The sequence below is a fragment of the Anoplopoma fimbria genome, chromosome 17, assembly GCF_027596085.1.
Source record: "Anoplopoma fimbria isolate UVic2021 breed Golden Eagle Sablefish chromosome 17, Afim_UVic_2022, whole genome shotgun sequence".
Taxonomy (NCBI): domain Eukaryota; kingdom Metazoa; phylum Chordata; class Actinopteri; order Perciformes; family Anoplopomatidae; genus Anoplopoma; species Anoplopoma fimbria.
The window spans coordinates 29,866,854-29,884,353 of NC_072465.1; the positions used below are offsets into that span (position 1 = coordinate 29,866,854).

Genomic DNA, 17,500 nt, shown 5'->3' on the forward strand with positions numbered 1-17,500 from the left:
AATAAGAATAACAATAATAGCAATGACCCAATAATGAAGGGTTAATGGTTCAGTGTGAACAGTGTTAAAACAGGATCAATGTAACATCAGGCTTCCTGCAGGGATGTCACTTAATGACCAGAGGTCATCGACCTCTCTGTCGCTTCTTCACATAAACACCATGAAGAGATAACAAATATGAATATTTCAGTTTGTTCTGTGGAGACAGAGAGTCTCTGAGGAGTCCAAAATAAAAAGTCCTCATTTGTCCTTTAAGAGACGGAAACAGAAGTCATAGGAGAGAGAGGAGTTATGGACCTCGTTCTAAATATGGTTGTTGGCTGTTTGAACCTCAAACTGTTTCAGGGCGTTTTTTGCTCCGGTCACATTTTTCTCTCTGTGGTCTTGATTTTTACTTCAATATAAAGTCCTGCTCCTCTATGGAAACAGAACAATCATGACTAGAAGTAGAGAGAACATGTCTTTAGTGCAGAATAACACAGTTATAATGACATAATCATAAAAAAAGAAAATAAATGCAAAATAATGGAATATATATCCAACATGTTTCAAGTGTCCACAAGTTTTACAAATGTTGGAAAAAATAATGGAGGCTCTATTTTCTATTTATATCAAAATACTTACATGTTTCCAGCCTCTCCTCTCCGCTCTGTGTTCAGCAGCAGTTCAGTCGAACTTTCACAGAATTGTTGTCACATGACTGTTGGTCTCACATGAATCAATCATGGCTTCATAGTTGCTCTGAGGAGCTCAGAACTTAATGTTTTTTTACAGAATCTTGATAAAGTAAACAGTTTATTTGTGGCGAGATTTTAAATGAGAAATTTAGACTAACATGTTTTTGATGAAATATCACAATTTAAAGCTTTGTTTTTGCTGCTTTTTCTGAAGGAAGCGTGCGCCACACATGAAGTGTTCAAGGACTGTCAGAAAGTAAACAATCTGATGACAATGCTGGTTTTATAGCTTCTGGCTGTGATACTCGGTGTGGTTTTGGCATTTGTTTAAACATGCCTCTCCATCCTGCCAGCAGGATTTGGGTTCAAGACTAAAGATTAAAAAGAACCAGATATCATTAAGTGGATAAGAACACGTCTTTGAAGTTAAGTGAGCCAGCAGAACATACCGGCTACGCAAACGGTAGGCCGTCCAAAGTAATAATACTTTTTGATTTCCTCCATTATGCGGATGATTCGTTGCTCCCTCAGAGAAAGAAAGTTGTTTAAGTTTGCAAAAAAATATAGTTTCTTTGCAGATCTACAATATAATCTACACAACTGTATGTTCATTTTCTTAACTTTACATTGTCTTCATAATTTAGAGAAGCCTTCCATCCTGAGCATGCAGGCCATATCTGTGATTAATGCTGCTGCTGTGGAAGGTGAAGTATTTCAGCCAACTGTTGCTTTGAAGGCTTTTGGCTGAACTCTGTTCCCACAAATCAACAGACGATCAGAAAAACGTTTTCCTCTCTCTGCTCGGCATTAATCCCTCCTACTCTTTATTTTAATGTTGCAGCAGCAATAAATGGAAAGAATTATTGGTGCACATGTTTCATCTTCAAGCTTTGCTGATAAGGAACATCATTTCTGCAGGTCTTCTGTAGAGGAGGAGTGTTTTCCAGCTGGAGCGCTCCAAATGAGCCTTTCCTCGTTAGGATGAACAGGATGTGTCCATCTTCCTGCTCGTTAAACACAAATGTGCTCTCAGATGTTTGGAGGAGCAGCATCTTCTATAAGACAGGAAGCAACAGGGTTTAATAGGAAACATGTTCTTCATTTAGGAGGAACATACAACATCCTAAACTACCTTATTAAGTAAAGCAGAAGATCACTTCCTGTCCTCTTCTTTCATCTTCTTCATATAATCACAGTGTTGAGACTCTTCTGTGCTCTGGTTCCTAGTTAACATGCAGTTTATTCAGAGAGAGAAGTTTTGTCTTCATGCCTCTGTTGATAAATGAGTCTCATGTTGGGTTCATGTTTCTTCTGTTTCTCTGTATGATTTATATTTTTCTGCTGTGTAATCCAACACTATGGTGAATACATCACAACGAGAGGAGGTCACAGCAGCTCTGCTGTTTAACGTTTAGGTCATGATGATTGTTTATTATCTGCTGACAAAGCCTGTTTATTTATTTTACTTCATATTAAATGACTATAACTTATGTCACAATAAGCTGAGTTGTAACTTAGTGCAGAAGATATCGGAGGGATGTTTAAGACTCTGACGTTACAGCGACGTGAGAGCGACCTTCTTTATGTCTAGAAGATCAGAGATTAAATCCTAAATCCTCGTTAATGATCACTGTCACTGCTGAGGAACTCTGCTGTGATTTAGAAGAAACAGCTTTGTGTTGAACTCGTCTGTGTTCTCTGTGTGCAAAAACCAAGGAAAGGGAAACAGCTAAATATGAATACAGTGGAAGAGGAAACCTCCATCTGGGCTCATATCAAGTTTTGGAGTCCATGTGGTTCAGCAGTCCACAATGTGTGTGTGTGTGTCACACATTTTTTGAAATCTGCTTTTCCTTTTTCCCTGTTTGTGTGCTGTAAAGTGTTGTCCTGCATCTCAATAGGAACCTGCAGTGGAAGCTTTGAAATACTCCTAAATATTCTGCATACTCTTAAACTAGTCCTCATGCTACAAAGTACTCCTCAAAAGAGAAGCAGAATCTGTTTTAGAAAAATGTGATATAGTCATTACAATGCATTCATAAGAACCCAATAAATCTTTTAATATAAGTTTCTGTGGAGGATTAGTTCTTGGTGTGCAACAGCTTTTAAACTTTTCTTCCCTCTTTATCTGGAGAATTGTCTGTTTAATCATTTGATCAGGGAGTTGAAACAAAAAATGTGTTGTTAAAGAATGTCCATGAACTAAACCAGACAAGAGTTTGTCCTCTGAAATCTTTAGCTAAATGTTACACCAGATAATAAACAGCTTTGTTTGTCAGTGTGTGTTACAGAGATGAGGCAGCTGAAAGAAGTCGGTCAACAAACACACAGATAAACAGTAGAAGGCTTCTTCTCAGTGAAAGTCTTCAGAGCTGAAACGTGTCATGACCCCTGACCTCAGGAGGTCCGACACGTTTAATGAAGGAGAAATAAATGTGACTAACCTGGTTAACTTGTTTAACTTGTTCCTCAGAGTCTCCTCTGAATATTGAAACCTGATATTTTAAACGGCTGCAGTTATCTGTGTCAACGTTCAGGGGGAAAGTCTTTAGAGACAAATTAAGGAATTACCATCAGAACATCAGCTTGTTGTACTTTGTTCTGTATGTACAGAGCTTCACACACACACACACAAACACACACACACACACACAAACACACACACACACACACACACACACACACACACACACACACACACACACACACACACACACACACACACACACACACACACACACACACACACACACACACACACACACACACACACACACACACACACACACACACACACACACACACACACACACACACACACACACACACACACACACACACATACACACACACACACAAACACACATACACACACACACACACACACACACACACACACACACACACACACACAAACACACACACACACACACACACACAACACACACACACACACACACACACACACACACACACACACAAACACACACACACACACACACACACACACACACACACACACACACACACACACACACACACACACACACACACACACACACACACACACACACACACACACAACACACACACAAACACACAAACAAACACACACACACACACACACACAACACACACACACACACACACACACACACACACACACACACACACACACACACACACACACACACACACACACACACACACACACACACACTGCAAACAGACTGTTGGCCACAACACACAGGACTGAATGAACCTAGGCCAAGATTCAACAAAAACAATGAAATGATTAGTAAGAAAAATGAACATGTGTGAGAATGATTGTTTGCGTAATATTTAATCTGTCTGTCGCTGATTACAGTCTGAAGTGTAATATTTCTGCATTTCCATCATTTCTGACTTTACAAAGACTGGAGATAAATAAATGAGGCGAGCTGCAGTTCATCTAAAAGCATAAAGTGATGCTAAATATGGTGGTTTGAGGCGTGTTTGTGTTTCCAGAAAGAAATCAACTGCAAATCAAAGTATTTATTGCTGGAGAACATGAATTAAGATTGTATTTATCCTCCAAGTGGAAGGCTGAATGTGAGGAAATATTCATATTTACGTAATAGCCAGATTAACAAAAATGATCAATGACGGTTATGATAAATAAGATGTTTGGTGAAACCCTAAACTATTGTTTTTGTAAACAGATTAAAAACAATTATATAACAGGACAGTTTAATACAATAATAATAATTATTATTATTATTATTACTACAATAAATATAATAATAATTATAACAATAATAATAATAATACAAATAAAAAAAAAGATATGAAAAAAAGATAATAATAACAATAATGATGATAATGATAATAATAATAATGCAATTTATATCTATATATACGTTTATCATACTTCATACTATTCTTTGGATGTCTGAGGATTTACTTTGTATATTGTCCATTATTTTATTGTCTTTTTTATGAATTCCCTCCAACTTTGCTTTAAGATGTCAGATCAGATTGAACAGAAAGTTTCATATTGTGAGTTAAATGTTCATAATCAGCTCCGTTGGGTCGACTAATCTGCTCGTTAATCTGAGTTCATTACTGCCGCTTCATAATAACATGAATGTCTTTCATCTGAAGTTGAACTCTCACTCTCCTCTTCCAGTACGTGTGGTCCCTCATTATGATTTCTGGTTGCCTGGAAACCGCTGTTGATAAGAATTGTAACTGTAGAGAGCTCCTTCATTCGAGAGTCTTCAGAGAAAAGAAGAAAACGAATGAAGAGCGAAGTGGAACTAAAGAGAGAACGTGTCCTCTCGTCTGAATCTACAGGTTCTATGAGAGCAGGAACCAAAGAGACGGTTTGTCTTCTTTGTTCTTTAGTTCTCCCACAGAGGAGACAAGTGAGGGAGAGAAGGAGTGAGGTAACGGGGGAGAAGAAGAGGAGGACGAGGAGGCTCAGGGAGGATTTTGGAGGTTGGGATGGTTGTCTCCATCTTGGTTTTTTTGCAGTGAGAGTGACCATATATGGAGTGAGGAGGAGTGACGTAGAGACGCCGTATACGTCTCTGGTGTGGACCTGTCAATCAGTGTGTAGCCCCGCCCTAAAGCATCCCCTGCTTTATGGTCTGTTTGACTCTAAATGGAGCATCATTTACTAAATGAACATCATGCTGTATTGAAGAAGACTTGAAACTAGAGATTGAGACCATAAACTCAAGTTTTCAGATGCTGTCTTTCTTTCTTTCTTTCTTTCTTTCTTTCTTTCTTTCTTTCTTTCTTTCTTTCTTTCTCTCTCTCTCTTCCTGTTAAGTCTTCCAGCTAGTGCGTCTCTGAAATGTGCTTCTAATTCTCCGTGGATGGAACACGTATTTGATCTCTTTCATGCTTGTAGAACATCGGTTCTGTTGGTTCTGGGTTTGATGCCAGCTCTCTCTTCATCGTCATCATTCAGGCTCACCGAGGTGTTTCGGATCAAGATTTATTTCTTGTTGAACTGTGAAGCAATAAATCAGATGATAAGTCGTGGTCCGTTTCATACGGTGGACTGTAGACTGCTAACGTTAACGTGGGGAAACCAGAGAAACGTCACGGAGGAGTGGAGATAAATGCTGAATCTCCTCACAGAGTCATTTTCTCATAGACTTCTATACAACCAGAGGAGTCGCCCCCTGATGGACAGGAGAGAGAATGCAGCTTTAACACAGGAAGCTTTGAAGAACTGGAGGTTGATGTCTGGGTTTAATGATTATGATAGAATATTTGTGTTTTTTCACATTGCAATTTTCCATTTAATAAATTTTACCTGCATTGATTTAAAGGAAGAAGAATAAATCCGACTAAACTCTCAGCTCGTTTGTTAACATGGTTCTCATCCCTCATGGAAGCTTTAACATAACTGTAGATCTGCAGAGAATGAAGCAATGAGGACTATAAGTATTGATATTTTGAAGTCAGTCAAAGTGTTTTTTTGCAGAAAGCAGCTGGAGAAGTGAGATGAAGGTGTGCTGAAGGAGGTGTTAAACGTTTAGCTCGTTAAACACACGGACTCTGTCAGTTATTTCTGCTCTGATGTTTAAACCTGCTGACACTAAAGGGACGGCGGCCGTGGCTGCAGTGAGCTGCTACTGGACCCACTAGGAAAAACAAACACCGGACCAGGAAGTGTTTAGACTGAGGGTGAAACATGAGCTAGGGAGAACCACCGCCAAGCTTCAATCAGTCTAACTTTATTTACACAGCACATTTACACTGACTGACCACAACAGAAGCATGAGAACATCTGGACTGCAGCTAGCGGCTAGCCGCTAGTTATTATTTCACTTTGGATCGAGCTTCGACTAAACAAACAAACTTTATTTAAATAAAACAAAAGTTAAAAAAGTGCCAAACAAGATTAAAATAAGAGATCAATGTGGAACTGGAACATATAATATCAAGACATAAATAAACTGGTTGAATGGAGATGATCACGGAACCCTTTGCTCAGACTGAGGCAGGTTAAATGAAATGGTTTAGTCCAGATGTGTCCTGATGTTGCAGAGAGACTCGGCTACCTGAGTTCACTACGACAACAAACACACCAGTTCAGTTTCAGACCTCGTCAGGAACGTCAGTGCTGCTCGATACGACGCTCGCGTTACAAAGAACACATCACAGAGGAAACTTTACTTCATTCATTCATCACACTGGTTAGTTTGTCCAGAAACCAGTTCAGGTCCCTCTGAACCATTAGGCCATTTCATACAAAAAATGCATTTTGAGTTGTGAACTTTCAAACTAAATGTATTTAGGAATTTACCTGTGTGAGATTATTGTGCAGGACACACAGGACAACATTCAGCACATCATACTGATAACAAAATCATACAAATAAGAACATATTACAACGCACCATGATTATAAAAAACCCGCTATGAACAATAATTAAATGTAACTGTCAAAGATGTAAGATTCAGGAGTCTAAAAATTAGCAAATATGCAAATTACTACATATATCCCAAAGAAAAGCATAAACTGAATATTAAATGTACATTAAATAGATTCTTGACGTTGTCATTCGACTGGAGCAGAAATATCGGATGAGCAAAAAAATTTATTTTGGATCTTTGCTGTAAAAATATTTTTTTTGTATTTAACATTATGAAAACATTTATTTTAAATCACCTAAATTAAGCTTTTTTTTATACACACTAGATTCTACACACTCTCTGTTACCATAGTGCGTGCGTGTTGGCCGTGATAATCACAACTAGATGACGTAGAGCAGAGAGGTGAGGAATCCTGAAATATTATATATACAGACAGAATAACTATTATAACTATAATTGCACAGTGTATTAGTGTATTAGTGTATTAGTGTCATGTGGTCTCGGCTCTTATCTAATCATCAGGTTTTTATCCGTGAGCGATAACAACCTCCTCCTCTTCCTCCTCCTCCTCCTCCTCCTCTTCCTCCTCCTCATGTTCCTCCTCCTCCCTCTCAGCATGAGCTCTCTGTCATTTATGTTGTAATGTAAAACTCTGACACAGAACATGTTATTGAAAATCCACTAACAAGGTTTCACTTTGCTCAAATAACTCAAAGGAGAAAAACATTTTTTCCTTTCAAGCTGTAAATGATGTAAATGAGACATAATCTAATGGTAACTTTTGGTGAATTTAGAAAAGAAATCGACAGGCGCAAATACACCGAATATTAAAATTAATGTTTTATTTCCACTAAACTGAAAGAAAAGATGTAAATGTAGAAGCAAAATAGACCAAAATGTCTAAATTGATCAGTGCATGAAAAGCTGTTGTTTACATTCTGCCTCAAATTAATTTCTGAAGCTTTCTTTAATCAAAAATAGTCTTGCATATCTTGATGCAACAATGTTGCAGGATTTGAGGCTTAATTGCTGTTTTTTAATCCGTCAAAGTAATTTATCAAGTATAAAATCATATCGAAGCGCTGCTGTCAGACTCAAACCAAAAACAATGTGATGGCTTCATTAAAGCTGAAACAGAGATCACAACCAGCTTTAAGCTCAGATAAATATCACACACTGTTTTTAAGAGCTTTTCAAATATAATATTTAACTGTGAAGGTAAAATGAGAAAGAGACTAAATGTTTTCAGACTTTGGCTGCTGTTCTGATTGGACTCTGATCAAAGGGGTTTCCTTCAAGTCTGTTACACTGAGCAGATATCTGTGTGTGTGTGTGTGTGTGTGTGTGTGTGTGTGTGTGTGTGTGTGTGTGTGTGTGTGTGTGTGTGTGTGTGTGTGTGTGTGTGTGTGTGTGTGTGTGTGTGTGTGTGTGTGTGTGTGTGTGTCCTGGTCACCTGGTTCAGAGTGAACTCTTCCCTCAGTCGTTCTTTACATCAGACCGACTCATCTGTGTCCAAAACACTCTGACGTTGGTTTCATGTCTGGTTTGGTTTGACAGAAACAATCTTCAAAAAAATCTCAGATGTCTCAGATTGGTCTGATGATGATGAACCTCTGAGGTCAAGGGTCAAGGTTTCTGGGGTTCTGGTGTAGCCAGCTGATTTCTGGGCCAAGACTTCCTCTTCTGTCCACTGTTTATCGTTTACCATCCGATAAATGACTTGAGATGTTCCTCCTTGGTTTCTCTTCCTTGGTTGTTGTCCGATGGTGGTTCTTCTTTGGTTGTTCCTCCTTTGGTTGTTCTTCCTTTGCCTTTTATTTCCTTGGTTGTTGACAGTTCTTCTTTGGCTCATGCTACACCTTTTTACCAAGTTTGATGGAAATCAGCCCAGAAGTTGTTCCGTAATCCTGCTGACAAACAAACAAACCAACAAACAAACCAAAAACCTAACTTTGTTGTTGGAGGTAATGAAGTGGAACACAATCTAGTACGCCAAAGTGATGTGAAGTGTAGTTACCACACAGCTAGCACATGTTCCTGGAGAGAGTCACACATGGAGATCATATTATACCTCTCACCTACACACACACACACACACACACACACACACACACACACACACAACAGGTAAGACAGACAGACAGACAGACAGACAGACAGACAGACAGACAGACAGACAGACAGATACACACACACACACACCTGGACACACACAGACACCTTGACAGACAGACAGACAGACAGACACACACACACACACACACACACACACACACACAGACAGACAGACACACACACACACACACACACACACAGACAGACAGACAGACAGACAGACAGACAGACAGACAGACAGACAGACAGACAGACAGACACACAGACAGACAGACAGACAGACAGACAGACAGACAGATACACACACACACACACACACACGTACTCAAATACAAAAACTCAAACACACATGGTCAAAGAAACGCTCCATTTTAATGAAGCAAATCCAATTGTAATCACCTTCCTGATTGCAGGCAATCAGTGTTCATCACAGGGAACAATCAATCACACACACACACACACACACACACACACACACACACACACACACACACACACACACACACACACACACACACACACACACACACACACACACACACTCGTGTTCAGTACAGGTGTTCCCTGAGCTCTCCCAGTTCATCTGTTCTGCCTGAAGTGTTTAACAAGTGTTTGTCATTATCCAAAGCGTTCTCTGTCTTCATACTGCACACACACACACACACACACACACACACACACACACACACACACACACACACACACACACACACACACACACACACACACACACACACACACACACGTTCACGCTCAGTTTAGTTTCATTTTGGTGGAAATGACCCTGCTGATTAGGCCGTAACAAGACGTGACGGAGTGAAACGTTCTCAGTCTGAATGACGATCATGAACCCTGAACGGAGAGTTCTTCTGTTTTACAGTCAAAGGGATGACGGTGCAACAATCAGACGTGGAATAAAAGAGAAACGGACATCAAAACAAAATGATATTTTACAGCTGTTTGTAATGTGTCCCTGTCTTATTGTTTATGAGTGGAAGTGATACATGTGTAGTGATTAGAATGGTAAACCTCACTCTTAACGCCTAAATGTCAGCTTTAGAATCACAACAAACACATTTTTTCATTTGGTGAGTTTGTGTTTCTTAAATTACAGGAAGATTTTCAATAAAAAAAGAACATTTGTTAATCTCCATGTAACTCTTCACTTTTAGTACAAAGTTTAAGTTATGTTTTATATTATTTGCACACATAAGACTTCATAAAATCCAAAGATTGATTGAAAGGAAAAGCAACGTTTAGCCATTTAAGTGAATTACGTTCAGACTCTCTGAAGCTCTGGCTGATTATTTAATCATCATGAAGCTGAATGTTACTCGACTACTTTAATGCATTTTATCTTCTCATACTTCACTCCCTGCAGTCAGAATGGATTCTGCTGTTTTCAAAAACTTTTTAACACATTTTCTGGAGGACTGCTGGCTCTAAGAAATGTGGGAGGTTATATTAGTTATCAGGGAAACTAATGGAAAGCTTCAGTGTAAAAAGAAAAAGAAAGATAAATGTGAACATACGATGGTTCAGTGTGACGTCCAGCGTTTCATGTCAGACTTCCCCCTCAGGGAGAAACTTTGAGACGTCTCCCGCTGACGTTTCTTTCATCGTGTTTCGACTTCACATCGTTGGTTCACGTGATGGATGGAGTGCTCACTTTAATGGTGTCCAGCTCTCATATCTGTGGTGAGAGAGTGATTTGGCATCTGTTCTCTCCTCTCGCTCTACTTTCATCGTCACTTTGGTCTGAATTAAAAAAGAATCCTGGGATTTTTAGACCTTTTTTTTCAAAAAGACCAGAAGCTTTTCTTGCATTTTCTGCAACACAAACAAATATAAATTTAAAGTTGACTAAATGTACAACTTCATACACAAGCAATACATATTTACATGTCTCAGGTCATGAGATGAAGCATAATTAACAGTATCCCATAATCCCTTGTATGAGCCAATAAACTGTTTAATAGAGCGTTCATGTGATGAGTTATTCATTATGTCGTATTTCGGGGGCGGCTGTGGCTCAGTGGAGAGCAGGGTCGTCCTCCAATCAAATCTGATCCCTTCCGGCAGTCCATGTCGATGTGTCCTTGGGCAAGACGAACCCTGAGTTGCTCCCGAAGGCTTCATTGTATGAATGGGTGTGAATGATTAGAGAGACCCTGATGGGCAGGTGGCACCTTGCATGGTATAAACAGTGTAAATGGGTGTGAAATGAATGATTAGTGATGTAAAAGCACTTTGAGTGGTCGGAAGACTAGAAAAGCGCTATACAAGTACAGTCCATTTACCATATTTACCAGGTTTTGCAATATAAACTGAAAATAAATCAATATATATTCATCCGACCCGAAATCATGAGAAGGCGTATAAATAGTGCAACATTTCCCTCATTTTTGTTTGTCATTATTACACATTTTAAGTTTTTCTCGTGTTATCTAACGCCACGTTGTTACCTTGAAACATTCACTGTTATGTTTAGGCAACAAAAGCTGTAGCTATACTACAAAAATGAATGTGCTGTAGCCCACAAACTCTTTTGTTCCGTGTGAAACGAGAAGTCAACATTGATTTATTTGTCACATAACTTAAGTAATTACTTAAGTAACGCCACTTCCGTAGTTATTTTAGCCCAACGATTATCTTTTCCTGAACCTAACTAAGTAGTTTTGTTGCCTAAACCCAACTTTACTGACCAAAGTTACTTCCTGTCAAGACGGAGGATTATTATGGAAAGACTCTTCGCATGAAATTGACACATGTTGGAAAACTTTCCTGCATAACTTTTATTGATATAAAATGTAAGATATCGTGTAGGAAGCGTTGTATGAGGATACGTTGTGTATTTATGCTCCGGAAAAACATCATGATGGGGCTTAAAATAAGTATGTAAACAAAGTAAAATATGTTCAGAAATAATGTAACAGGAACTTTTACGAGTGTGTGTGCGTGTGTGTGTGTGTGTGTGTGTGTGTGTGTGTGTGTGTGTGTGTGTGTGTGTGTGTGTGTGTGTGTGTGTGTGTGTGTGTGTGTGTGTGTGTGTGTGTGTGTGTGTAGATTGTCTCAGTGAGAAATGAGCTGTGAAGATCTCATAATTGCACCGTGACGATTGACAGACGATCTGATTTCAGAGGAAGAAGAGCTGCAGGTTTAACACAAACGTTGTTCTTTGTTCTGTGTGTGTGTGTGTGTGTGTGTGTGTGTGTGTGTGTGTGTGTGTGTGTGTGTGTGTGTGTGTGTGTGTGTGTGTGTGTGTGTGTGTGTGTGTGCGTGTGTGCGCACCTCTGTCCGGATCATAAGGCATCCCATGTGTGAAAGCCATCAGAGTGTGTTTGATGTAGAAACATTTGGAACAGTTTATATATAAACTGAGTGTATAAAGTTGAGTTTCTCTGCACAGCATGAACATTGTTGGAGTTCATAATCTGGATATTATGTTAAAATATGAATGACTTCAGGTTTACGAAAACATTGCTGTTAATAAATGTTAATAAATACACAGCTGATTTGCATATGAAACTTTTTTATATAAAATCTTGGACGAGTGATTTTTGTGCTAAATGTGTTGAGAAAAATGTAAGTTACTGTCTAACTGTTCTAACAATATGGTTTTCTAAATCACATTTTTATGTAATTTATAGTTAATGCCTTTAAATTCAGAATTCGTATCATTGTTTTATTCATAATATCCTCAAATTTGTCAACTAAAAATGTCACCGTTTTAAATTCAGATGGAGAGTCATGTTCTGAGCAGTTGTTTCCACATTTTTATTACTTTTTTTCCAAGTTATTTAAGTTCAAATTAACTTTTTTAATAAGTGTCAAACTAATTTGTAGCCGAGGAACAAGTCTCTTTATACAACTGTAACTTTAATTATAACACAAAAAACAAAAGAGGTTTGAATTTAAGCAAAAAAAACAAAAAGAAAGGCCTTTAATGTGAATAATTTATGCTTAAGTGCTCAAATGAGATTTTCCATGTAAGACTGAGGAATCACTTTCACTCATCACCTCATTAGATATTTCTTTAGTGGGAGTCTATGTGATTAAAGGCTGAACAAATAAACTTGAGTAGTTCAGTTGATGATCTTTCTCTTCAGGTTTTAGAGCAGAAGCTCTGGTGTTCTCTGTCAACGTGATTTATTTATTTTAAAATGGTGGTGAAGTGTAACAAATGTGCCGTGATGCGTTCAAGGCCACAAAGACTTGCCGTCCTCGGACCCACCGAGACACACGGCAGCGTCTCTGTCTCTGTGCACGTTAAAGTTTAAAGGTCCACTTCTGGTTTCTTTTTCTTTTTTGCAAAACAGCCTGGAGGAATTTCACGGTTCATTTCCTTCGTTCCTCATTCGGCTGATTGTTTTAGAGGCAGGTTGAACTGAACTACAGATCTGTTACGGGAAGGAAAACATAATGAAAAAAGCTTTTACTCAAGTTAACATTTATAGATTTAGTTCATGGATTCTCCTTCAGAAGACTTAGATTCACCAGAAACAAGGACAGAACGAGTCCTTTAGTCTTTAGATTATCCCAAATTAAAGAAACATCCCTCAGAGTAAATTTAGGAGAAAAAAAAGACTGCAATTAATTATTATTATATTCATCACAGATTGATTGAAATAGGTCCAAAAAAGGCCTAAAAAAATAATAAAATGATAACAAAAGAATTCATTTGAATAATTAATATAATTTAAAAAGTTAAAGGTCAGTTCAACAGTTAAATTTAAAATGAAACACTGAGAAAACATAAAGTGATATATATGTCATTAATAATAACCTTTATTTATGCAGCACTGTAAAAGTCTTTTGTCATGACTTCATTATTGTTATTACTGTATTAATATGAGACAATAAGTCTTTTCAGAAGTATCACTGTTTAGTCTCCAGTTCTCTCTGACAGCTTAAAGAACTAACGGCAGACTGAGCTCCAGGGTTCATTTGAGCCGATCATTCTGCGACTCCCCAGAGTCAGCCTGACGGATGACCTGCTGTGTGTGTGTGTGTGTGTGTGTGTGTGTGTGTGTGTGTGTGTGTGTGTGTGTGTGTGTGTGTGTGTGTGTGTGTGTGTGTGTGTTTATACAGTAACATTGTGGGGACTCGCCTTCCTTCAGTGGATGAAATGAAATGCCCGTCCACATGACATAAATATTTAGAGTTTAGGATGAGGATTTGGTTTAAGGTTAGGTTTAGGCTAGGATTAAGTTTGGTTAAAGTTAAGGTTAAAGTTAAGGTTAAAGTTAAGGTTAAAGTTAAGGTTAGGCTAAAGTTTAAGTTAAGTTAAGGTTTAGGTTAAGGTTAGGTTAAAGTAAGGGTTAGTTTAAAGATAAGATTAATTTTAGGTTAGGGTTTGGTTATGTTAAGTTTAGGTTTAAGTTAAGGTTAAGTTTAGGGTTAAATTACGGTTAGGCATAAATTAAGGTTAGATTATGGTTAGGTTTAAATCAAGATTAATTTATACTTAGGTTTAAATAAGGTTAGGTTTAAATTAAGGTTAGGTTAAGGTTAAGGTTAGATTAAGGTAAGGTTAAAGTTAAAGTCAGTTTTAAGTTAAGGTTAATTTTAGGTGAATGTTAGGTTTTGGTTATGTTAAGTTTAGGTTTAAGTTACGGTTAGGTTTAAGTTAAGGTTAGGTTAAGGTTAAGGTGTGTGTTTGCAAAGAACGAAGAGTTGCTCAAATTATTTACTAAAGTAAAAGTAGCATTATACTTTACTTAAAGATTCTAGCATCATTTTTCGAAATATAAATGGCCTCTTTTCCACCTAAACTTATTAACAGCCATAATGGCAAAGGACACAGAATCTTTTAAAATAAATATATACATAATAAAATAGTAAAAGTAAAAGATAATAAAATGTTAATATATATATATAAATAAATAAAAATGAAAAAAAGAATGACTGGTGGAGTTAATTTGAACTACTAACTGCTGAGTAGTTTGATCTATAATAATACATCTTAATTCATAAACTGGTGTTTTGCATGTGGAGAAAGTAATCTTCAAAGTAACTAGTAACTAAAGCTGTTAGCTTAATGTAGAAGGGGAGAAGTACAAAGTGACATGAAATGGAAAAGACAAACTGAAGTTCTAAGCGTATGAATGTAGAGTAACAGCGATTAGCGACAAAAATAATTAAAGAAGGCGATAAACTAAATGAATTAAAGCTCGATGTCTCGTCTCTCTCAGATCTGAAGAACAGCTCGGCCGTCTTCTGGGAGGGCGGAGTCAGCGGTGGATACCAGGCCTTGTTATTGGACGAGGATCAGGGGTGGCTGTTGGTGGGAGGGAAGGACTACATCTACCTGCTGAGGCCGGACAGCCTGGACCGGCCAATGCACACGGTGAGAATATTAGAGATCATTAGGATCTGTTGAAAACAATCCAAACCATCCGACCTGTCTGATCAAGAATGTTTTATTTTCTCCACCAGATCCACTGGCCCGCTGCCAAAGAACATGTGGAGCACTGCAGGCTGGCCGGGAAAAGTCTGGAGGTCAAGATCTTTAAAAAACGAATATGAGACGACAAACATCTTTCTATATGTCTTAGCTGTCCAACGATCTGTGGTTTATTTTTAGTCCTTAAAGGGACAGTGTGCAACTTTTAAGGGGGTTTATTGACAGATATTGAATATAATATTCAGGACTGTTTGTTTTAATCAAACTAAGAATCGTAGTGTTTTTGTTATCTAAGAAAAAGGCCACTTTGCACCGCCATCTTTCTACAGCAGCCCAGAACGGACACTGGCTCTAGTGAGAGCCTTTTTGCCACTTTTTACGTTATATGAAGGTAGCGATGCGTTCAGAAACCCGATATTTAACGGGCCCCGATGCTGAATAAATAATGAGCGTAGGAGTGAGCATAGAGGCCGTTGTGGTGAAGAGAACCAGGTGATGTGAAGGAGACTCGAGTTGACGGAAACTACGCTTGTTACTGTACGTGCAATAAAATATTAGCCGGCAAAAAGCCCACACTTTATAAATACACCTGTGAACGTGTAAACGAAAGTGAAACCTAATTCCATCGGCCACCGCTGATTTTTTTACACAAGAACAGCGTGAATGATCGGCCAAAAGCTTTTCATAATAAACATCTCTGCTGGCTGAGAAAAGCAGCCGGGTGGACAGAATACAGTAGGGTAGAGGACAGGAGGACAGAGGACACAAGGACAGGAGGACATGAGGACAGGATACAGTAGGATAGAGGACAGAATACAGTAGGATAGAGGACAGAGGACAGAATACAGTAGGATAGAGGACATGAGGACAGAATACAGTAGGATAGAGGACAGAGGACAGAATACAGTAGGATAGAGGACAGGAGGACAGAATACAGTAGGATAGAGGACAGGAGGACAGAATACAGTAGGATAGAGGACACAAGGACAGGGTGACATGAGGACAGGAGACAGTAGGATAGAGGACAAGAGGACAGAATACAGTAGGATAGAGGATAGGGACAGGAGGACAGAGACAGTAGGATAGGAGGGACAGGTAGGATAGAGGACATGAGGACACAATACAGTAGGATAGAGGACAGGAGGACAGTGGACAGTAGGATAGAGGACAGGAGGACAGAGGACAGGAGGACAGAATACAGTAGGATAGAGGACAGGGGCAGACAGAGGATAGAGGACAGGAGGACAGGGGACAGGAGACAGTAGGATAGAGGACAAGAGGACAGTAGGATAGAGGACAAGAGGACAGTAGGGTAGAGGACAGGAGGAGGACATGAGGACAGAATACAGTAGGATAGAGGACAGGAGGACAGTGGACAGTAGGATAGAGGACAGGAGGACAGTGGACAGTAGGATAGAGGACAGGAGGACAGAGGACAGTAGGATAGAGGACAGGAGGACAGAGGACACAAGGACAGGAGACAGTAGGATAGAGGACATGAGGACAGAATACAGTAGGATAAAGGACAGGAGGACAGAGGAAACAAGGACAGGAGGACACAAGGACAGGAGACAGTAGGATAGAGGACATGTGGACAGATGAGATGAGGGCAGGAGGAAGGACTGATACTGACTGATCTGTGCTCTTCATTCTTTATAAACTTTGTTTCCAGTGAGATATTAATAACTTCATAAAGTGACTTTGTTGTTGTAAACATAACTGTTGGTGCTCTAGAAACAACATTTATCTATATCTTAATTATAAATAACTTCTAATTCTGTTTGGAAGTAGACCTCTCACATGTCTGCACGATCAACTCTGGAGTTCCCAGGTTTAGTCTCTGTGTGCTAAGCTAAGTTAGCATGCTTCATATTTACCATATAAACATAAGAGTGGTTTCGATCTATCAGCTGAGAATTAGCATATTT

At 38.8% G+C, this 17,500-nt stretch overlaps 1 protein-coding gene across 1 annotated transcript in view; it reads left to right on the forward strand.

Annotated features, from left to right (window-relative positions):
* Positions 1–17,500, forward strand: part of si:dkey-49n23.1 (semaphorin-3D) — a 78,758-nt gene that overhangs the window by 40,685 nt on the left and 20,573 nt on the right. The window contains exons 4-5 of the mRNA XM_054616362.1: positions 15,361–15,515; positions 15,605–15,667. Coding sequence (XP_054472337.1) covers positions 15,361–15,515; positions 15,605–15,667 — 218 coding nt within the window. The remainder of the gene's footprint in view (positions 1–15,360; positions 15,516–15,604; positions 15,668–17,500) is intronic.